The 20140-nt window shown below is 34.4% G+C and overlaps 1 protein-coding gene and 2 long non-coding RNA genes across 4 annotated transcripts; 1 reads left to right on the forward strand and 2 right to left on the reverse strand.

The window, feature by feature from the left end:
- Positions 1-1907: 1907 nt before the first annotated feature.
- On the forward strand, positions 1908-10873 carry LOC113727050 (beta-glucosidase 12). 2 transcript variants are annotated; one of them, XM_027251020.2, is made up of 13 exons: positions 1908-2085; positions 2359-2428; positions 3285-3343; positions 5088-5163; positions 5563-5640; positions 5739-5826; positions 8106-8361; positions 8700-8815; positions 9205-9422; positions 9531-9562; positions 9664-9766; positions 9848-9950; positions 10517-10873. In XM_027251020.2, exons 1-13 carry the CDS (start codon positions 1945-1947, stop codon positions 10683-10685), a joined length of 1509 nt encoding a protein of 502 aa, XP_027106821.1. In that variant the 5' UTR covers positions 1908-1944; the 3' UTR covers positions 10686-10873. The 2 variants fall into 2 exon arrangements, with proteins under 2 accessions (XP_027106821.1, XP_071931629.1); XM_072075528.1 differs by lacking the exons at positions 8106-8361; positions 8700-8815.
- Positions 10874-11251: 378 nt separating this feature from the next.
- LOC140035267 (uncharacterized) lies at positions 11252-13777 on the reverse strand. The gene is made up of 4 exons (XR_011839282.1): positions 13118-13777; positions 12758-12886; positions 12526-12668; positions 11252-11685 (listed from the first exon to the last, which is right to left on the reverse strand). It is a non-coding gene; the product is annotated as an uncharacterized lncRNA (long non-coding RNA).
- A 1060-nt stretch (positions 13778-14837) lies between these two features.
- On the reverse strand, positions 14838-15232 carry LOC140035268 (uncharacterized). The gene is made up of 2 exons (XR_011839283.1): positions 15048-15232; positions 14838-14928 (listed from the first exon to the last, which is right to left on the reverse strand). It is a non-coding gene; the product is annotated as an uncharacterized lncRNA (long non-coding RNA).
- Positions 15233-20140: the final 4908 nt, after the last annotated feature.

The raw sequence follows: 20140 nt of genomic DNA on the forward strand, positions 1-20140 counted from the left end.
TCCTAAAATTTTCATGCAGGCATAAATATATCGCAAACTGTATATACATAAAATCCCCAAAATAGTTCATGGAATTAATACTATTTAAGAGAAAAACCTTTAATGCGTGTTTGGGACTTACAGGTTTAGACGCTTAATTGCCTACTTGTTCGACGGTGACGTCTTTTTCTCCTTCTCTACTTTCTGACGGCTCTTACTCTAATGGGAAGCAGACAATGAAAGGTAGAAAATATGTTATTTTTTTTGTTGTTTGATAATTGTGCTAAACCCTAATAACCACCCACTAGTGGGTGGTTTAGACAGGAATTTTAACTACTGTAAACTTTTACCCTATCTTATCTCATCCTATCTCTCAATTAACCCATTAACCTAACCTGCAACTATTTTTTGCTTTTACCTATGGTAAATTACCATGTAATTTAATTGGGAAGGATAAAAAAAACAGAGCCCAAAAATCGTGGGTTTTACAGCATTTGTCAATGTCATGCCAATAATTGAGCTTATGATTGAGCTGAGTTGCATGATTGGCATCACAGTGCCAGCGGCTGATACTTATTAAACCTGGGCCTTTTGTTGAACTTGATTTCTCAGCGGCAAGGACGTGAAGGTGGAGCCCTAAACAATAATGTAACACTGAACAAGTGGCTTCTTCACAAAAATCTTGAGCCAAGAAAATTTTCCCTTCCTCGTAAAATGCAAAGCAACCTGCACGTCTCTTAAAAAAAAAAAGAATGAATGAACGAACAAGAGGGAGGGAGAAGACAGACAATTAGTCTAGAAGAGGGAGAACGAATCACGCATGCACGCACCTTTGTGTTGTGAGTTGCCGTGATAATATGCATCAAGTGATTGACAGTGTCGGGAAATTAACATGAGATTCGTTAAAACGCTGAGAGAGTTGAACATTGCATCGATGCCAAAGGAGTTCACAGACGTAAGGGACAGGATTTTGACAAAGTCAGCCGGTAACTCAACCGGTTTAGAAGGTAATTTCCACCTTAGTTATGAAATTTAAGATGTTTATGTGGAGGTTTTTAAACCATAAGGGATAAGGTGTCTTTTCGTGAAACCACAAGGGGGTTCTTTGTATTTTACCCAAAATACAAAACTGTTAGGATTCAAGCGCGAAACAAACAACTATTGAAATATCAAGTATACAACAATTTAATGACAAACATGCCACAAGTATGAAAGATAAACGACATACAATATTTAATGTGGTTCGACTCTACCATTGAGTCTACGTCCACGAAGAGAAAATCCGTTCTTTATTATGAGAGGAAAACCCTATACAAGGATACAACTTGAACCCAAGTCCAATTTTTGTATACCAGCTCTCATCTCCCAAGAACCCTCTCTCACCACCCCATGTATAAGGCTACATGTTGCCTCTTGTATGTCATTGTGTGTCTCTTTGTAGTATATCAATCCATCTATTTATAAAGAACATTATTTGGCCAAAACCCAAATAATAATAGGAAACCAATTCTAATTCCTAGACTTGCATAGAATAGGAAATAACTTCTAATCCTAAACTAAATAGAATATTCCTTGGCTGCTACTTCAAGTAACTAAAACCAATTAGGAAATTAGTTACTTCCACACAAAATAAGAATTTTACCTAAAAGAAATTAAGCCAATTTCCTAACAAAAACAATGTGTAAAACTCTTGAGATTAACCATAAACTTTCCAAAAAAAATTATTTTTTGCTTTTGATACTTTAAGAACATATCAAATTTATATTGAAATGTAAGAGTCAAGGAGTTTGCCTTTTACTAGTTAAAACATAATAAAATTACACTAATTTACACTAATAAAATTACACTAAGGTTACATGATAAAGTTCCACAAATAGAAGACAGAAGAATCAGGAACCATTGGCCAACTCATCTATTTAAAGAGGGGGGGGGGGGACCTCAAAGCTTCCAAGACCACACTTAGCTATGGCAATGCAAGTCACTTTTCTGGTTGCCCTTCTTCTACTCCCCATTCATCTCCTAAATGCAAGAACTGTCATAACTTCATTCAATCGAAGCAGCTTTCCTGATGATTTTGTATTTGGAGCTTCCTCAGCTGCCTATCAAGTACACTTGATCTTGTTATTTCACCGTCCTTTTTTTTTTTTCATTCTTTTCACTTCCAGTAGTCAGACACACGGAGTTCGAACACTAAACTTGGCATCTTGTGTTTACTTCAAGAAAAAAAAAATTTGCCAGTCCCATTTTTGCAGTCCCTATACTTTTGCCATTTTTTTATTTTTGAAATGAAAAAAAAATGTATTTAAAATTTTTATTTCCTTATGTGCATTTATCCTAATGGTAATCCAAACTGTGAATGTTTATCTTTTCTTGTTCCAGTACGAAGGTGCAGCATTTGAAGGTGGGAAAGGTCCAAGTATCTGGGATACATTTACTCATAAATATCCAGGTCTGTATATGTAACACTGATGCTCAATTGAATACGAAACCACAATTTTTGTTACGAACTTCTCTAACCAGTGCTTCAACTAATTAAAGCATTTATTGTACTGCATTTACCTGAGTGGTTTACTGTAAAAAAAGAAGTGCTTGCTACTTACCCTTTTTTTTTTTGATGAGGTCAAAAAGTACAATGAAGGGAAATGCTAAATCTACCCTCTTTGTCCTAAATTCACGCCTTAATTGTATTGTTAGCAAAGAACAGATAAAAATATGTTGAATTAACAACTACAAATAAAAATAAAAACTAATGTCTTTCTTTCTATGGTAATCAAACGGCTTAACAATATGAAGAAAAGAAATAATTTGCAATAAACTGAGGGTTGCAATGGCAAATCAGTACGCACAATCGATACAAACGCAAGGTAGCAATGTTGTAACAATTGTAACAACACGAGGCAGCAAATGCCAGATTTGGAGTCTCTTCTTTGCCCTTGTTAATCCAATCTGCTTTAACCACATCCAATTAGCATCCATGGGCTATAAGCAAAAGCATTGAGAATCCACATCCCTGAAGATTAGAATTATCAGGAAATAATCCATTAATAAATGCAATGTGATATGTGCAAGCTTAAGAGTCTAAGGTCTTGTTTGGATTGCATTTTTTAGGATTTTTTTTTTGTAGAAAAATTATTGTAGTGATTTGATATAGGTAAGGAAAAAAGATAATAGGAAAATGTGATCACGAAAAACGATGCAATTTTTCGACGAAAAATGACTGTCCAATTGGGGCCTTTGCCTTTTGCCGACACTTCATATGACATCTCAACCACACTTTTTCTCAAACATTAGAACTTTTTTTGCAGGGAAAATCTTGAATGGAAGTAATGGTGATGTAGCTGAAGACTTTTATCATCGATACAAGGTATGTTATTATTATCACAAAAAAGTATGAACATAATGTTGACTAATACTAGACTAGACGGAGAGTTAATTGATTAACTAGTAATTAACAATATATGTTGTTGCATGTTATTTATTTTCTTTTCCCAGCCGAACTTTTCAGCTTGACGTATATTTTTAAGCAGAAAAGATATGGAATTTAAGAAATAAAAAGGAAGAACTAAGAAGGAAAGATTTAAACTCATGACGTCAAGTTTGATATACATTTTACTTGTCCATGGATTACAAAATTTGACAAAGAGCCGTTCAAGTCATACATGTAGATAATTTACAGACCGTATCACATCATTGTAGGGCAGACAGTACTTTTCAACGTACAAATGTTGGGCAATGACTGTGGACATGGCACATGGTCTCGGACCAATCTCGGACCAATATGGAAAAATTAAATACATGAGGAAAAAAACACTGTAACAAATAATTTGTGATTATATGAAAATATATCTTCAAATTTTTCCATATATGAAATTTTGATAAGCTATTTTTCAGTTTTTTCTATTCATTTTTGTAATTTACATATAAACGAAATGCATCTAATTACCGTAGCGTTTTGTACCCCACAAAAAAAAAATTCTTTTTTATGACGGCCTCAAAAATCCTTTTTTGTTTCACATTATCCGATAGAGACTTGCCTCATATCAGATGTTACTATTTTTTTTTTGAGATCATCTATTTCTGTACCAACAATAACTAAAAATAAGATTCAATGCCTTTTCATTTGAGCCCAAGCACATAAATGTGTCGTAATCTTCCTAATTATCAATGAAATGAATACTACGCACCTACCGGATGGAAGGGTTCCATCATTGGCGTTAAAAGGAGACACACGGGACACTGACAAGGGGAAGAGTACGGCTGCAACGCGCTCGATTAATTGCGAGTTGTGTCCGTCAAAACTTGATTGGAGCTCGATTAATTTTGAGTTCCGGTCATTTTAGCAAGATTATCGAGTTATGTTCGAGTGTAAATATACTTGACTCATATTGACGTGTCAAACTTGTTCGATTTTATATATTTTAAATTAATTTTTTACTAGTATTTAAATTACATAAATGCCTCCCATACCTTATTATTTATTAGAGTAAAATATCTACTTTATTCATTTGAAAAGATACTACAACTTTTAATTTGATCTCAACTAAGCTCAAAACGAAGTTTAAGGTCGAGCTTGAGTTTTACAGTAAACTTAATCAAATTTATATCGGATAAAATTGAATCAAACTCTGCTTAATTAAACTAGAATTTGACTAGACTCGACTATTTATAACCGTAAATAATAGGCCACGTAGGAGCCCTATGAGTACCATCATGGGACTCAAAAGGGCGGATACAAGGAGGGGATGGCCGATGGAACTGAACACCTTCCACTAGTTGGGACAACTTGACTGTCTCCATATCAAACAACTTCTGATCTGAGAGGGTCTATACATATACATATATATATATATATGTACCACGTCAGAAAGTTAGTAATGGTATGTTTCATGCCTTATGGCCTTACAAGTAATTAAAAGTTTCTTCTTCCTATATGCGCTTGTAAAATACTACTTCAGTCTCAAGTAGTTGAACAATTTAGTCTGCTTCTAAGTTTTCTTGATATTGCTATTTTGATTTTTCATTTTTAGTTCAAACCAATTGCTTATTCACAAGTGATATGCATGCCATCTGATTATCGCCTTTTTTTTCTTTTAATGTATTGGCAACAGGATGATGTCAAATTGATGAAGTTTATTGGACTGGATGCTTTCAGATTTTCCATCTCCTGGCCCAGAATATTGCCTCGTAAGACATACCACAAAAACTATTGCTCAAAATTGGCGTGGCTATAGGCCAATAGCCAATCGAATTTGTTCATTTTCTAACTCGTTCAATCATTCTTACTTTATCTTGTGACGCACCATAACAAAGTTCAATAGCCATGTTCAGAATAATTTGATGTATAATTAAGCGGTTTGTCTAATGTGTGTTCAAAGCAGACGGAATAATAAGTTTGTCTTATTATTGAAAAGCAAAGTCAAACTGATAAACTGACTGATTGTCTATATGCATGGGGACCATTATATTTGTAATTTTACATAGCAAATTAAGTGTATGATAGATGTACGAATAAAATTTATTGATCAAAATTGGCTTATAAGTTTACTCTTATCACTCGTCATTTTTTGTTATTCACATTTTCAGGTGGGAAGCTAAGCGGAGGTGTTAACAAGGAAGGCGTAGCTTTCTACAACAATCTCATCAATGAGCTCATATCAAATGGTTCGTTAGCTAATTTTCGTTCGTTAACCGCTTCCGTGGAACAAACAATTTTTCTTTATTGAGTTACTTATTAACAATTTTCCTAATATCGTACTTAGGTATAAAGCCCTTCGTGACAATCTTCCATTGGGACGTTCCCCAAGCACTTGAAGACGAGTACCACAGCTTTTTAAGCCCTCTCATTGTGTAAGTAAAAGCTAATGGAAGTTCGAACTCTTTTTTAGCTAATGGAGGTCGAAGCTATTACGTCGTTTAATCTAAAAATTATTTATAACTATGAGTTTTTCCAACCTCACATAGGCGGATATAGGTGCAATCGTAGACAACAGTTGATGGTCAAAATTTACTATAAAGGTCTAGAAGAAATTTGGACCGTCAAATTTCAAATGAACAACCCAAATTCTAGACTCTTATGGTAATCAAGGGAGTCAATTGTATGATACAATTGCACCTACAACCACATCAGACCCCAATCCCAGGCAGGCCGTCTATTTTTTTTTTTTTTTTTTTTGTCAGCAACGATATATTTGTATAACCTACTCTATCCTAATCTAAGGGGGAGAGGGAGTCTAAGGAGGCTGTGGTAGGGACTAGTGGGTATATAGACCCAACTAGACTAAGGGAGTGTTATGGCACAACTCTTAAATTTTTTTCGCTAATAAAGGATTCTCTGGTGGTCACTGAGCCATCGACCCAATAGTTAGGCAGGCCATCTACCACTAGAGGGTGAAATAGCTTGTTGCGGTTTCATTTTGACTTTTGAGGAAAAATTTTTGACATTAGATTCATGAGAAAATGCATTCATATATTATGTCTAAAGAAAATGACCATCCATGTACATAAAGAACATGACCTTCTAACACAAATACAGAAGATGAATTTGAGCATGGCCTATACATTAGCCACGTTCAATTTTCTAAACAACAATGGTTATGTCATGATCGCCAGTAAGCACTTTGATTCTAACTACTAATGGGAGCAATCTACTAAGAAATTGACACGATGTCAAACAAGCATATTTTGCCTTTATCCAAAAAAGATAAAATAACAAATTCCACTTTCACTAATTGATAATTGCACCTACAACTATGACAATATTGATCGACAATTTTCTGTAAGTGCACAGGGTCGATTGTAATAATAAAATACTTGGAATATTTCAGGGTCGAACCCACAGGAATGAGTTAATCTCCTACTTTAATTATTCTAACAAATTGCAAAAGCTAAATTTAAAGATTAAACCACTGATTAAGAAGCAAAACAATTATCAATTCAATTAGAAAGTGGTTGAGAAAACAATAGATGGAAGTCTAGGGTTTTAGGTTTTAATCCAAAATTTGAGTCAATTATCTAGTTAATTTCTTAACAAATCATGAATGCATTACACAATTATATTTTATATTATCTTTCAATACATCTAAAGTATGTCTAATTAAATCTTATGTCTTTTTCGAACTCGCAAGTATTCAATTAAATCCTTTAAGAACTTTAGTGATATAAGTGGATTATACAAACCCTAACTACTCTCATGATTAGATTAAGTATGTTTATCTATCTAATGTAAGGTTGTATCTTACTTCCCAGTTTAATACGAACCCAAAGATCATGTCTATTGTGATCAAGCGTAAACATGTAACTAAAATCAAGATAGATAAATCATAGCAAAAGACAAGACATTAAACCAGAAAAATTAATCGAATTTTTTCATAAAAATTCTAACCCTAGAAATAAATTTAGTTCAATATAATTGGAAAATTAAAACCATGAATTCAAAGAGTTAATACAAAGATGAGAATAAGAGAAAGAAAACTTCTTAGTTGCTTGCTCCGATCTCTTCCTTGTGCGCTCCTTGATTCGCCAACGTTTGATCTTAATTTCTCAAAATAAACACTGAAAAGATATTAGAACTAAACTAGGCTAATATTTTCTAACCCCAAAAAACGTCCTAAGTACTCTTATTCATAGCCTCTTCAAGTCCTGGTTGAATTCCAAAAGGAATAGGTTTCTTAAAACTGAAGAAAGCGAGTCGGCGTACTTTCCCGATGAACTCCGCCGTGAACTCCAGCCTAAACGCCGGCACTGGAGTTGTATCGAAACTCAAAAGTGGCCAAAACCAGAAGAATAACGGCGAGAAGACCAAATTACAGACTGGCGCCGGTTATTGAGGATCTGCGCGCGGATCGCTATGGATCCGTCCGCGGATCCTTTTAGTCCAGGCACACTCTCGTTTGCTTTTATTCCTTCCACTTTTGTTGCATTTACAGTCCAATACTTGATCAATTGTGAACTTCACTTGCACCAACCGACAACAACTCAAATGATATATATATTCAAAGTTAGCTTACAAACCACAATAAATAATTGGTTCACTTGTAGAAAAGTACTACAAATCCGACCCTTTCAAATGTATTTGAAAAAGTTATATATAGCAAATTAAAAAAACCCAATTCCAATCATATTTCCAGGGATGACTACTTAGATTTTGTAGAGCTGTGTTTCAAGGAATTTGGTGATCGAGTGAAGCATTGGATTACCATGAACGAGCCATACATTTTTAGTAATGGAGGTTATGATGGGGGAACTCTGGCTCCCGGTCGCTGCTCTGCTTGGCTAAACAACGATTGCCCAGCAGGAAATTCAGCAACTGAGCCTTATATAGTCGGACACCATATGCTTCTTTGTCATGCAGCAGCTGTAAAATTATACAGAGAAAAATACCAGGTCAGCAATGTCATTTCTCGTTCCCGTAGCTAATTAACTATCTAAAAATCATTGATACTATTTAATGCTAGAATTTGTTTGTTGGCTCGTTTGAACTAATGTTCATTTTGGCGCATTTGACGTCTCAATTTTGTTTTTGAAAGACGTCTCACATAAAAAGAGCATCTCTACGTTACAAGTTAAGACTCTTAGTTAACCCTCAATGAACATAGGTTCTGTAATCTTCAGCATGCATCGCCAATTTTGTATCAATCCCATGAACCCTGAAATCATATTAGTGAAGGTAATTTCTGTACATGAGTAGATGTTAAATGCATGATTGAAACTTCAATTTGCAGGCAAGTCAAAAAGGAGAGATAGGGATTACATTGGTGTCGCACTGGATAGTACCGTACTCTAGTAGCAAGCTTGACATTCTTGCAACACAAAGAGCTCTTGATTTTATGTATGGATGGTGAGTTTGGACAACAATTCTCTTTGCAAACATTGAATTCTTTCTGGTTCAACTGCGTCAATCGTCAACTTCAAGGAATAGGAATTGTATTCCTGTTCTAGATTTATTGTTTGCTCTTTTTCATTTTCTCTCTAGTAAGCAAAAAGTAGCACAGGTATTTATCTGAAATTTACATTGACTAAAAACTATTCAATTCAAGATAGCGGTAATACTAATGCTTCTACAATTCAAAATTCAGGGCTCGCATTTTGTCAAGGAAAAATAAATAATAGTTCTTAAAATAAATTAAATTAGAACATAAACTTTTGGTGCTTCATCTATCTTGTCTAAGCAATCTTATCTATAGATGCATGCTCACGATGTATCATGGATTTGTGATGGTTTCGCAGGTTTATACATCCATTGATATATGGAGATTATCCTGCAAGCATGCATAAACTTGTTAAGAATCGTTTGCCCAAATTTACCCCGGAGCAATCTAAGATAATCAAGGGTTCTTTCGACTTTCTTGGACTGAATTATTATACAGAAAAATATGCAATTAATATTGCCTCTCAGAATAATATCAACGTTAGCAGCTCTACAGATCCTCTAGTCAACCTCACTTGTAAGTTCTATGGCTGATAATCTCATATTTTTGCCACAAAACCGCAGTTAATTCTTCCAATTTATGAATTATGCTATACAAATTCTTGATTATTTTCTTCGTTTCCAGCGGAAAGGAATGGAAAGTTCCTAGGTGATCCGGTATGTCTGGCCGATAATTTCTTGATTTTTCCAAATCCCAACTACACATTCCCTGTTTTACATGGAAAAATATTTAATATTTTTCTGAAAATTCATTGTAGACTGGAGACAGTTTCTTCTGTGCCTATCCAAAGGGACTTCGAGATCTTCTTGAATACACCAAGAAAAAGTACAATAATCCAACAATTTATATCACGGAGAATGGTACATAAGACAATCTATTATTAATGCCTTTGCTTCTCTTTTATCTTTTTGTTCTCTCTTGATTGCTCTGATTATTTTCAGGGATTGGCGATGCAAATAATAGCACACGAATAAAAAGTATCAAGGATTTCCAACGAGTTGATTTCTACCATCGCCATCTTTTGGCTGTTCAAGAAGCCATGAAGTGAGTCTCCTTGCTTTTGGTTGTTGTTTGCAATTAAAAGAATGGGAAAAGCGGAGGAAATTTAGGTTTTTGCACCTTTCTACGTTTTTAATTAGCAGAAAAGTTATAAAATTTACCTACAGTTTTCCTCACTTTTCTACATTTTGTCTTCTACAAAGTTTGCAAGATTTTGGAGGAAAATTATTAGTTACACGTACTATTTATAATAACCGCCACTCTCTATTTTCATCCAAAATTTTTCTTGTCAATCAAACATGTATAAGAAAGTGACTTCTCTTTTCTTTGCTCGATTTTCCTTCACCTGACTTTCTCACGTAACTTTACATCTAATCAAACAAAACCCAAGCCAAAATTTTATTCCAAACCATACTACCGTATTAGATGTCAACTAAATAGTACTTTACAAATTCTAATTTTAGCAAAATGTAAATACTTTAAAAAAAAAAAAAAAGTATCCGTCTTGTTGCCTAGTGATGTTATAATGGTACTTTTATTTATCTTTTTATTTGTTTTTGTAACTTTACAAGGTGCTTATTTGGATAAGAAATCAATCGTAATCTTTGCAGATTGGGAGTGAATGTAAAGGGTTTCTTTGCTTGGTCATTTCTTGACGATTTCGAATGGAGCTTCGGTTATACCTTGAGGTTCGGTATATGCTATGTGGATTACGAAGATGGACTGAAAAGATATCCCAAAAGCTCTGCCCTCTGGTTCAAGAAATTTCTTCGCAAGTAAAAAGACGGCTACTTTGATATGATGCACTTTTGAGTGGATCCAGAAATAGCTTGGGCATTTCAGAATAAAATATTTTTCCCATAACTATATTGAAGAAGTATTTCTTCTTTCCTCTTTTTGGGGGAAGCAATCAGAATGTGCAAATAAATATCCAATTGCAATATTATCCTACTACTGGACTTACCAAATATTCTGCATTTTATTTTGGATCACTTAACCCTTCTCTAATTTTTAAAATTACACTAACCTCCTCATATTTATTGTTTGGATAATAAAATCTTCGAAATTACACAAATTTATACGAAAATCGTGTATTACCCTTCTCGTTAAAAAAATATATATACTCTCTTACATTCTTCTTTGTACCACCAAAACCACTAACACTATCATCTTTTTGCCTCTACTAGGAGGCAGAAACGCGCATCGCACGTTGGAAATGCAAATTGCCCTGCCCAATTTTGAAACAATAAAAAATAATAATTTTTTCAGAAAAAGTACACTTTTAGCATAGGAATTTCACAAGTTTGGATAGTGTATCAGTGCTTTAAATGTATAAATGTCAAGAGGGGCCTAATTCATATATAATCATAATTCAAAATGGCTTAAAAAGTTATCATCAGCCATGTGCTTTTTGCAACTGAATAGCAAAGTGGGTATGCGGTAGGCCATAGTGAAAAGACAAACATAGATGTATAAAAATTTAACAAAGAAAATAAAACTCGGAAATGGGTAACAAAATGTCAGCTTCATGCCCCGCGTCTATCTTCATAGAATCCAACGTCCAAATTAAAGCTCTCGAATTATGTTGATAACTAAGAACCATGGAACACAGCCCAAGCCAACATCCAAATTAAAGCTCTCGAATTATGCTAGGAGCATTCCACACTTGGGGCAACCCATAGATCCAGCATACTACTACAACACGTCAATCCTTCCTCAGTTCCATATATTCACGTTGAGCTCCCTCAGCATTCAAGACGAAAATTTCCGGCTTGTCACCCTACAAGCACCATAAATATGGTAAAACAAAATAATAGGCAAGACTATAGAACATGAAAGGGAAGAAACAAGTTAACCATAGTCCACACAAATGCCTCGATCAAGTGGTTTGACAATTTATAAGGAACTCTACACCACCATTCAAAAACAACTTTCAAGTAAACCAGGCCATCTAAGAGTTGATGTTGCAACAGAAAATTTCAACACAATGTCACTTACAACTGAGACATCAAACACCACTACATAGCCTAAGTGAAGTCTGCAAATGCACCTTAAGACCAAAAATTTTTTATCTGGCTACCAACCCAACTAACACCCCAATTCACGACCTAACAAACAAGGAAAAGAAAAAGGGAGCAAGCAGGGAATAGGCTTTTTTCAGTGCATACATAGTTCTAGATGACAAAACATGAGCTTTTTACACATATCCAATAGATATGGTTTACTTACAAAATTCATTAAGTAAACACAAATAAGCAGATCCCACCACAAGGTATCATTTATCCTGTTAAAGAACCATCTTACAGAGTTTGCAATTAACTTCATTAGGCTAAATTAAATTAGAAGTTTCACACTCTTTTTGCCCTGCGGACATATGGGATTTACACTAGAAACTTATAGAAATTGTTCTGAGGTTTCTTGAACGTTTTCAATGAAGAATAACATGGGAAAGGGAATAGGTAGAATCAACTTATGGTGTAGATATCTCTTTCTGTTTCAAAAGTAAAACATGTATTTGCCAGGTCGTAACAGCATACTGACAACTCATGATTTGCAACTTTGTCAGAATAAACAAAATAATTACCAAACTATACTGTTAAAATTTAGAGAGAAGCTAGACCTTTGCAAGTAATAAGCGAGGGCTAGGAGACTTTAGTTGGTTGTCCAAGAAAGGCATGATCAAGGTAGAACCAAAAGCTTGTTAACTATATCCAACCCTTCCATAGGATCCAACGGCGTCACATGTGAAGACACACCCCCTCCCTAGTGTTGTTTAACAATGCAAAAAGGGCTAGATGAAAATTGGAGATAATTAAAGTGAATAAAATATACATCTATCAATGAAAGCATACCCTGACCATCAAGCTCCCCCAGAACATAAAAGCATAGTAAGCAAAGAAGCGCTTGTAGTAAAGGGTGTTCAACAGCAACTGAGCCATGGCGGGAGTGCTCATTTGTTTATTGTGTTGTTGCTGATATATCTACATTTGAGGAAGAAAGCATTAAAACATCAGTTATAGCACAATAGTTCACTCTCACTTGTAGAAGGAAAATTTTGGTTATAATGAGTCATTGAAGCACAGTATATTGTGATCATATATACAAATTTTCCAATGATTTAAACAAAACCCTCTTTTCAAAAAAATTTTTTAATCCTAGGAAAACCAAAAATCTGACCTCTAAATACATCTTGAAAGACCCAAAATATTTACCTTCCATGTTGGAGCAAGATCCAAGAGTTCTTTTACTGAAGATATCATCCCATGGAAACTAAGTTACGGAATTGCCAACCCAAAATCAAGACAGACCTGTAATTGCATATTCCCTTCCGTTAAAGGACTCACAAAGCAAAGAAACAAGCCAGAACAGGTCTTACCTAAGGATACACAGAGCTAGAGCTAGATATGATGCTTCCTTTGTAAAACAATAAGATGCATGTAAAAGCATGAGTCGAGACTTGCTGAATCATTTGTCTTCAAGAATGTTGTGGAGATGTAGGGGATTAGATAGTCTGAAATCAAGATCGTTATCCCCAAAACTAATATCAATAATAATGTAGAATTAGAGTTCCAAAGATAAATGGTTCGAATAAATAGAGAAACCAAATTGCATCCCAGTCTGCCTTAGGAATTCTATTGTGATACTCAATCATTCTGCTCTAAATCAACCCATAACATAAATCAAGTATGGGCAAAATGGCAGACTTCACCATAGCAATGAGAAAAGAAACTAGTTATAGGCCGGAAGCCATGGAGGCAAGAAAAATAACATAAATCAACCCAGAAAAATCCCAATCGGAATTTAGACGTCACCAATCAGCTAAAGAAATTAAATGACACATTTTGGATCAACACATAAAAGATACTTCAGAAGTCTTTCCCTAAAAAAAACTAAAAGAACAACCGCAATTATATTTCTTACTAAATTGCTGGAAGATTCTACAAAAAGAAAAGCTTGATCAAATAAGGAAATGCCAAATATATCATGATAAGCCATGCATTATGATAAACTCTTTCCCATTCACATTCAGTAGAAAAAATGCATGCAAAAGTCAATAGAGGGGCACAAAGATTAAACTGGTAAAACTCACCACGATCAATATCAACTCCAAGGATACTGCAGCTAGAAAACTTCTTTGCTGCCAATATGGATAAACAAACACATTGGAGCCACCAATATTACACCATCCCAATACTCTAGCTTCTTCGTGTGCAAGAGGAGAACCACTGCTCCTCCTATTGATTCTCCTAGTAATATGCTCATCTTTTTCCTATTTTCTTTCCTGAAAATCAAAGCACCGAGAAACTCAACCAACCACTCATTTTAAGTCCTTTATAGTCTTCAAAAATAAAAACAAGAAAAATAGGAAATTAACTATAGAATCCTTCTCTGATAAAGAGGAAATAGCGGATTTATTTCAATTTTTACAGCAGATATTGGTGAATGATCAAAGCAGTCATTAACAAAACCAATGACCTTCCATTGCAAGACGATTCCAGGATCTGTTATGGCCATGAGAAAATCATAACGTTAACATTTCTATTCTACTAAGACGCATACAGAACAAAAAGGCTACTGGAAAAACGAAATAAAAACCCAAGGGAAAACAGCAACGAAATCCACAGACAAAAAAGATCATATCAAGGGAAAATAAGCTCAGAGCTACAACTCCGCAGAGATCTTTATAATTAACGGCAGGATTGCTCCCTTACAACTTATTTTCAAAAAAAAAAAAAAAGAAATTGCTGACATATATAAGCAAAGAACACTGAGCAGCAAGAATAAGGGCGAGATACAGCATTGAAATAGCTTCAAAAGCAGGACAAGGATTAAAGCAAACACCATGGCCAACAACAAATTGCAGTGTAAAATGGGGAAAAAAAATCATACGAAGCAAATATGCAGAGGAACCATGATTATGATTAAAACGCACCAGTAAAAGAAGCTCGCAATCAAGTTGGCCAAAGAAGGCGGCGAGAGGAAGGAGCTCAAAAAGGGGAACAGGTTCAAGGGCACAACGAATCTGAGAAAATGAAAATGAGAAACCAGAAGAGAAAACCCTAGGAAAAAAGGGCACAACCAACCCGTGTTGGAATTCGGACGACATCGGAAGACACAGCCATAATGAAGCACGCCAATTACCATTCTTGAGAAAGCTCGCCTGTCAGCTCCGAACAATGCAGCTGTGAGAGCCGGAAATGGAAAGGAACTGGCAGGGCAATTAATTCCAAAGCAGAAAACCCATGGGCGACCCAATTACCCGATCCATTCGAACGGAGCAGCCGGGGAAGCGGAACATTACACAGCTCACGCGAGCGGTACATGACGACGACGAAACCTCTTGGCACGTTGTATGTTATGTTGATGACAACAGCTACCAAGTCCACCACTATTACCGCTGCACAGGTTGCCGCTTGGAAGGGTTAAAAAAACAATAGAAAACTCTCTAAAACTCTTTAGTTTCTACCACTAGAGCCACACCGCCACTAACAATTCCATCTATGTTATTACTATCATAATCCTATGGCATAACTTGTCGGACAAAACTAAAAAAATAAAAATAAAAAACCAAAAAGAGATGCTCTAACAATCAATCAGTGTTTTTAAAATCGAATCGGACTAGCCAGTTCGACCGGTTAAATCGTGAACCGACTATGACACCGATCCAATTCTATACTAAAATCGAAAGTGACAAATAAATCAGTCAAGACCGGTCGAACTCGTCAAAACCGGTAAACCCAGTCAAACCGGTAATTCCCGATTTTCAGTTTTCCCCTCAATCTTTTTTTAAGTTTTGCAAAATGCTAAATTCTATGTTGCAAAGGATCAAACTTGGGACCTTTGTTATAGAAGTCCAAAGTAGTAACCATTGTACCATCACATTTGATTAGACTTTGGTAATAACACATTTATATAAAACTTAACAACTAAGGCACAAAAAAGCAAAAAAAAAAGTCTCTGTACCTTGAAACCATGAGCTGCCCCTTCAAACCTTTATCTTTCTTTTCTCCGTTTCCTCTACAAAATCTCATTTTCTCGTGACTTTTTCTTTCTAAACTTCAACTCTCTCTCTCTCTCTCTCTCTCTCTCTCTCTCTCTCTCTCTCTCTCTCTCTCCTTTTTTCTTTTGTCAGCCCTTTCTAATCTAACCTCTTTAGTTTTAATTTATTAATGTTTTCTTCCACTTTTTTAGTTCAATCTTTTGAAGTTTTCTTTCCTGCTTGTGTGTATACGTTATGGTTTTTTATATTTTTTTCTCTACGTGAATTTTGTATAATTTCAAAATATTGTGATATTTTTGGGTTGGATTTAAGATTATTTTTTCGTAGATATGATTGAGATGAAATTTATTTGTTTCAACTTATAATTTAAAATTTTTATTTTTGAAAATATTAAACTTTTCATCACATAAAGTCTTAAATTAGTCCATTGCATGTCTTATTGCATGCATATATATTCATACAAATTTTTTTTTAATTCATTGAATCATGATTGAATGAGTTTGACTAGTTGAATCTTGATCTAAACATATCACCGGTTCAATTAACAGTTCGAGTTTCAAAACATTGCTAACAATTCAAATCTTGCTAATGATCAAAAACCTACTCTACGCGTTTCTCACATTGGCTGCAAATCTACCTCCTGTTGTCTTTAATGCACCCTTCTTGATCTTTCCAATAATAGACAATGAAGAAGTTACTCAAGCAGAAGCACTAGCCTGTTTAGATTCGCTCTAGTAGTCAGGCAAGAAATTTTGAAGTCTTCTTTACTATCATTTCTAAAAGCCACTTGTTCTGGTTCACCTTTACCTAGTAATAATAAAATCAAGTTTCACGATCAAAAAGCTACTCTGCACGTTTCTCACAATGGCTGCAAATCTACCTCTCGTTGTCTTTAACGCACCCTCCTCGATCTTTCCAATAATAGACAATGAAGAAAGCAGTGATTGATTTGGTAGTGCATGATTCTCGTGGCAACCTAATACAGGAGCACTCAATTAACAGTCTTTGCACTTTCACCAACTCAAGCAGAAGCACTAGCCTGTTCAAATTCGATCTAGCGGTCAGGCAACAACATTTAAAATCTTCTCTACTGTTAGATTTAGTATTCGAATTCTATACTTAGTTAAAAATGGGAAGGATATAAAGAAGGATGGAAAGGTAACAAAAAAAACAATATGTACACATACATATATATGTATTGAATTGGGCTCAAACTTATTGTAATACTCTAATCTTGCATTTGTCTTTTACTGGGGGAAAAAAGTGACCAAAATTAGGGACAAGAATCATTTAAATTCAAGTGGGCACAAAATTATTGTAAATTTGTAATGTTCTAATTGTGCATTGTTAACATTATGGCTTTTACCAGGGGAAAAAAGGTGGCCAAAATTAGGGACAAGAATCATTTAAAAGAAAATGCCTACATTAACTATTTTATGATTAAGGACTAAATAGGAACTTGTGTAAAACTTGAAGTGTGGAGTCATTTACATAACATATGGTGGAAAGAAGCATTATTTAATTTCTAAGCATAAGAGATTTTCCTTTTTTGGGGAAAGAGATCATTGTCACAAAAATTTAACAAATAAATAAAATGTTCGATTTGGGGGTCCAAGTAGGGGTGGCAATTTTCGACACGACCTGAAAACACGACACGAACCTAACACGAAATTAGTGGGTTTGGGTTGAGGTTTTGGGAATTCGGGTCAGAATCGGGTTGGACCCGATGAACCCGAAAAGAAAACAGGTCGATTTCGGGTCAACCCGTGGTGACCCGATATGACCCGTTTACGAATTAAAAATAATTTAATAAATATAAAAATAATTTTATCTAACTAACCTAAGTTATTCTTTTTTTCAAAGGCATTAATTACTTAATCATAAATGAATTTATTTAATTTGTGTGAAGTTGAAATTATTATATTTGGACAAATAATATATTATATTATTTTTTACTTTTATACTGTTTTAATTTATTTTATATTCTGTTTGGGATAAAACACTTTTACGGTGTTTAATTTATTTTAGATTTGGTTTGGAATTACTTATTCAAATTTTTATTACTTGATTATGTAATTAGTTTTGTGAGAAATTGATTTTATTAGAAATTACAGTGATAAATTAATAAATTAAAATTAAATTTCGGGTCATTTCGGGCCGACCCGCCAACCCGTCAACCTGAAATTTTCGGGTTCGGGTCAGCATACCTGACCCGTCACAGGTTGGCGGGTCGGGTTCGGGTCAACAGATTTTCTGGCGGGTTGACCCGAACCCGACCCGCCAACCTGATTTGGACCCGAATTGCCACCCCTAGGTCCAAGGACTAAAAAATATCACTTGTGAAGAAAAGTAGATACCCCAAATAAACATTTATCTAAGAGTGGCAATGGGAGCAGGGGTAGAAATGAGGCAGGCCCTGCATACAAAAAAATTATATATTTATTTATTTATTTAAATTTATAAATATATATAATACATTTATATACACAATATAATAATTTAGTTATAATCCAATTGTTTGTTATACATGATAGTCTGGTGACAAGTTTCTTCTATTATTTTGGCATCAAATGTCAGGGCTACTTTATCAAGCGAGTTATCACATCTCGAGGTTGATGAAGAGCAAATGTTTTGAAGTTGTTGAGCTAGGTTGATGAAGAGAAAAACTGGACTTATTGTTGAGTGCCTTTAATTTGTTGAATATGAGAAATCATCTCGACTAAATTTGTTGAATACGGGAATGTAACTTGACTTCTTGTATTTTGTTTCCATCTTGATAATTTGTTAATTTTATTTAGTGTTGTTTACAATTGTATTATTGTAAGTGAATGTACAATTGTGACTTGATTCTATTACATCTCAATTAGATGTTTTAATGTCATTTTCATAGTATTGACAGGTTGTTAATCTTCTTTAGTTATTAGTATTTACAACTCATTGAATGAACTAAGATTGAGTACTTGAACATGTCTTTATTGAATATTTTGAGATGAAATGAATGATAAAATTGTTCTGTAAATGAGCAGATTGTTAAATATAATAGTTGATTTCTTTCCCTGCAAGGAATCGCAGGGGAAACGAGATGGGGGGCAGGGGATGGAGCGGGGGAATTGGCACCATTTCATTTATCAATACCAGTCCAGTTGCCCTATGCTATGCACCGAGTAGGCATATGTGACCTATGCTATATAATAGTGTATTTTGTTTTGTAAGTATTGATGAAGGAAATTATTTTATAATATGTAAAATAATTGTGAGCTAGTTATTTTTTATTAAATGAGGATAATTGGAAAGGATTATTGGTAGGTTACTGTATAAAATGTTGTTTAATGTCGAATAAAAATTTGGTATATATGTGCTGTGAAGTAGCAAAATATGAGAAAAGCAATGAATGGTGAAACTGTAATTTTTATAGTTATTTTCTATTGGAAAAACTTCTACAAGTTCGTCATCGAATATGTACATCCAATATTCGTTCATTCTTAAATGGGAAATTATGAGAATATAACTTGGTCTAATAACATGGTATCACAGTATTTTTTTTTCAGCCGTAGGTTAAAAGATTATCTTCAACTTTGATGTCCCAACATTTGTGTTGACAGTAAAAGATGATTATGTTAATTTTGTTTGGCAATATATAAGCAGTATCTTCTAGATGCAGTTCCTGCAGAATGAAATAGATGATTAAAGTAAACTTGTGTATTTTTTTTATGTGGATGGGTTAATATAAGTTTGAAAATTTTGGCTTACCAAGATTTCCATGTGTATGGTTGTGATGACTACATAAAATGTGAACTTTGTGAGGAAAGTTCCTCTTGCAGAAAAAATGCTTGTAATTTTTAAATAGATAAATAGGAAGCTGCATTGTTCATTTGCATTTGGACAGGAGATTATTTGCCCAAATATATTTGCTTACATCACCATTACAATTTCCAATACACCTTTTTATCTTTTCAATTACCTTTTTATCTCGCATACATCACATCACAAAAAAGTGCTACAGTAAAAATATCTCAAATAATTTACAATCCAAACACACTTGTATTAGTAAATGTGTTACCATATTCCTTGTGCATATGTGGTTCAATAGGGTTGATATTCCATTCGTAGAAACTAGTGCAGTGATTTGGATTAAAAATTTGAACTCTAAATGTCATCACTCCAATGTGCCAAAAATGAAGCAGTGAATTTGGCTGCAAATTGTGATCTTCGATGAATTTTTTCCAATCAAAAT

This window comes from Coffea arabica, chromosome 2c (assembly GCF_036785885.1).
Source record: "Coffea arabica cultivar ET-39 chromosome 2c, Coffea Arabica ET-39 HiFi, whole genome shotgun sequence".
NCBI lineage: Eukaryota > Viridiplantae > Streptophyta > Magnoliopsida > Gentianales > Rubiaceae > Coffea > Coffea arabica.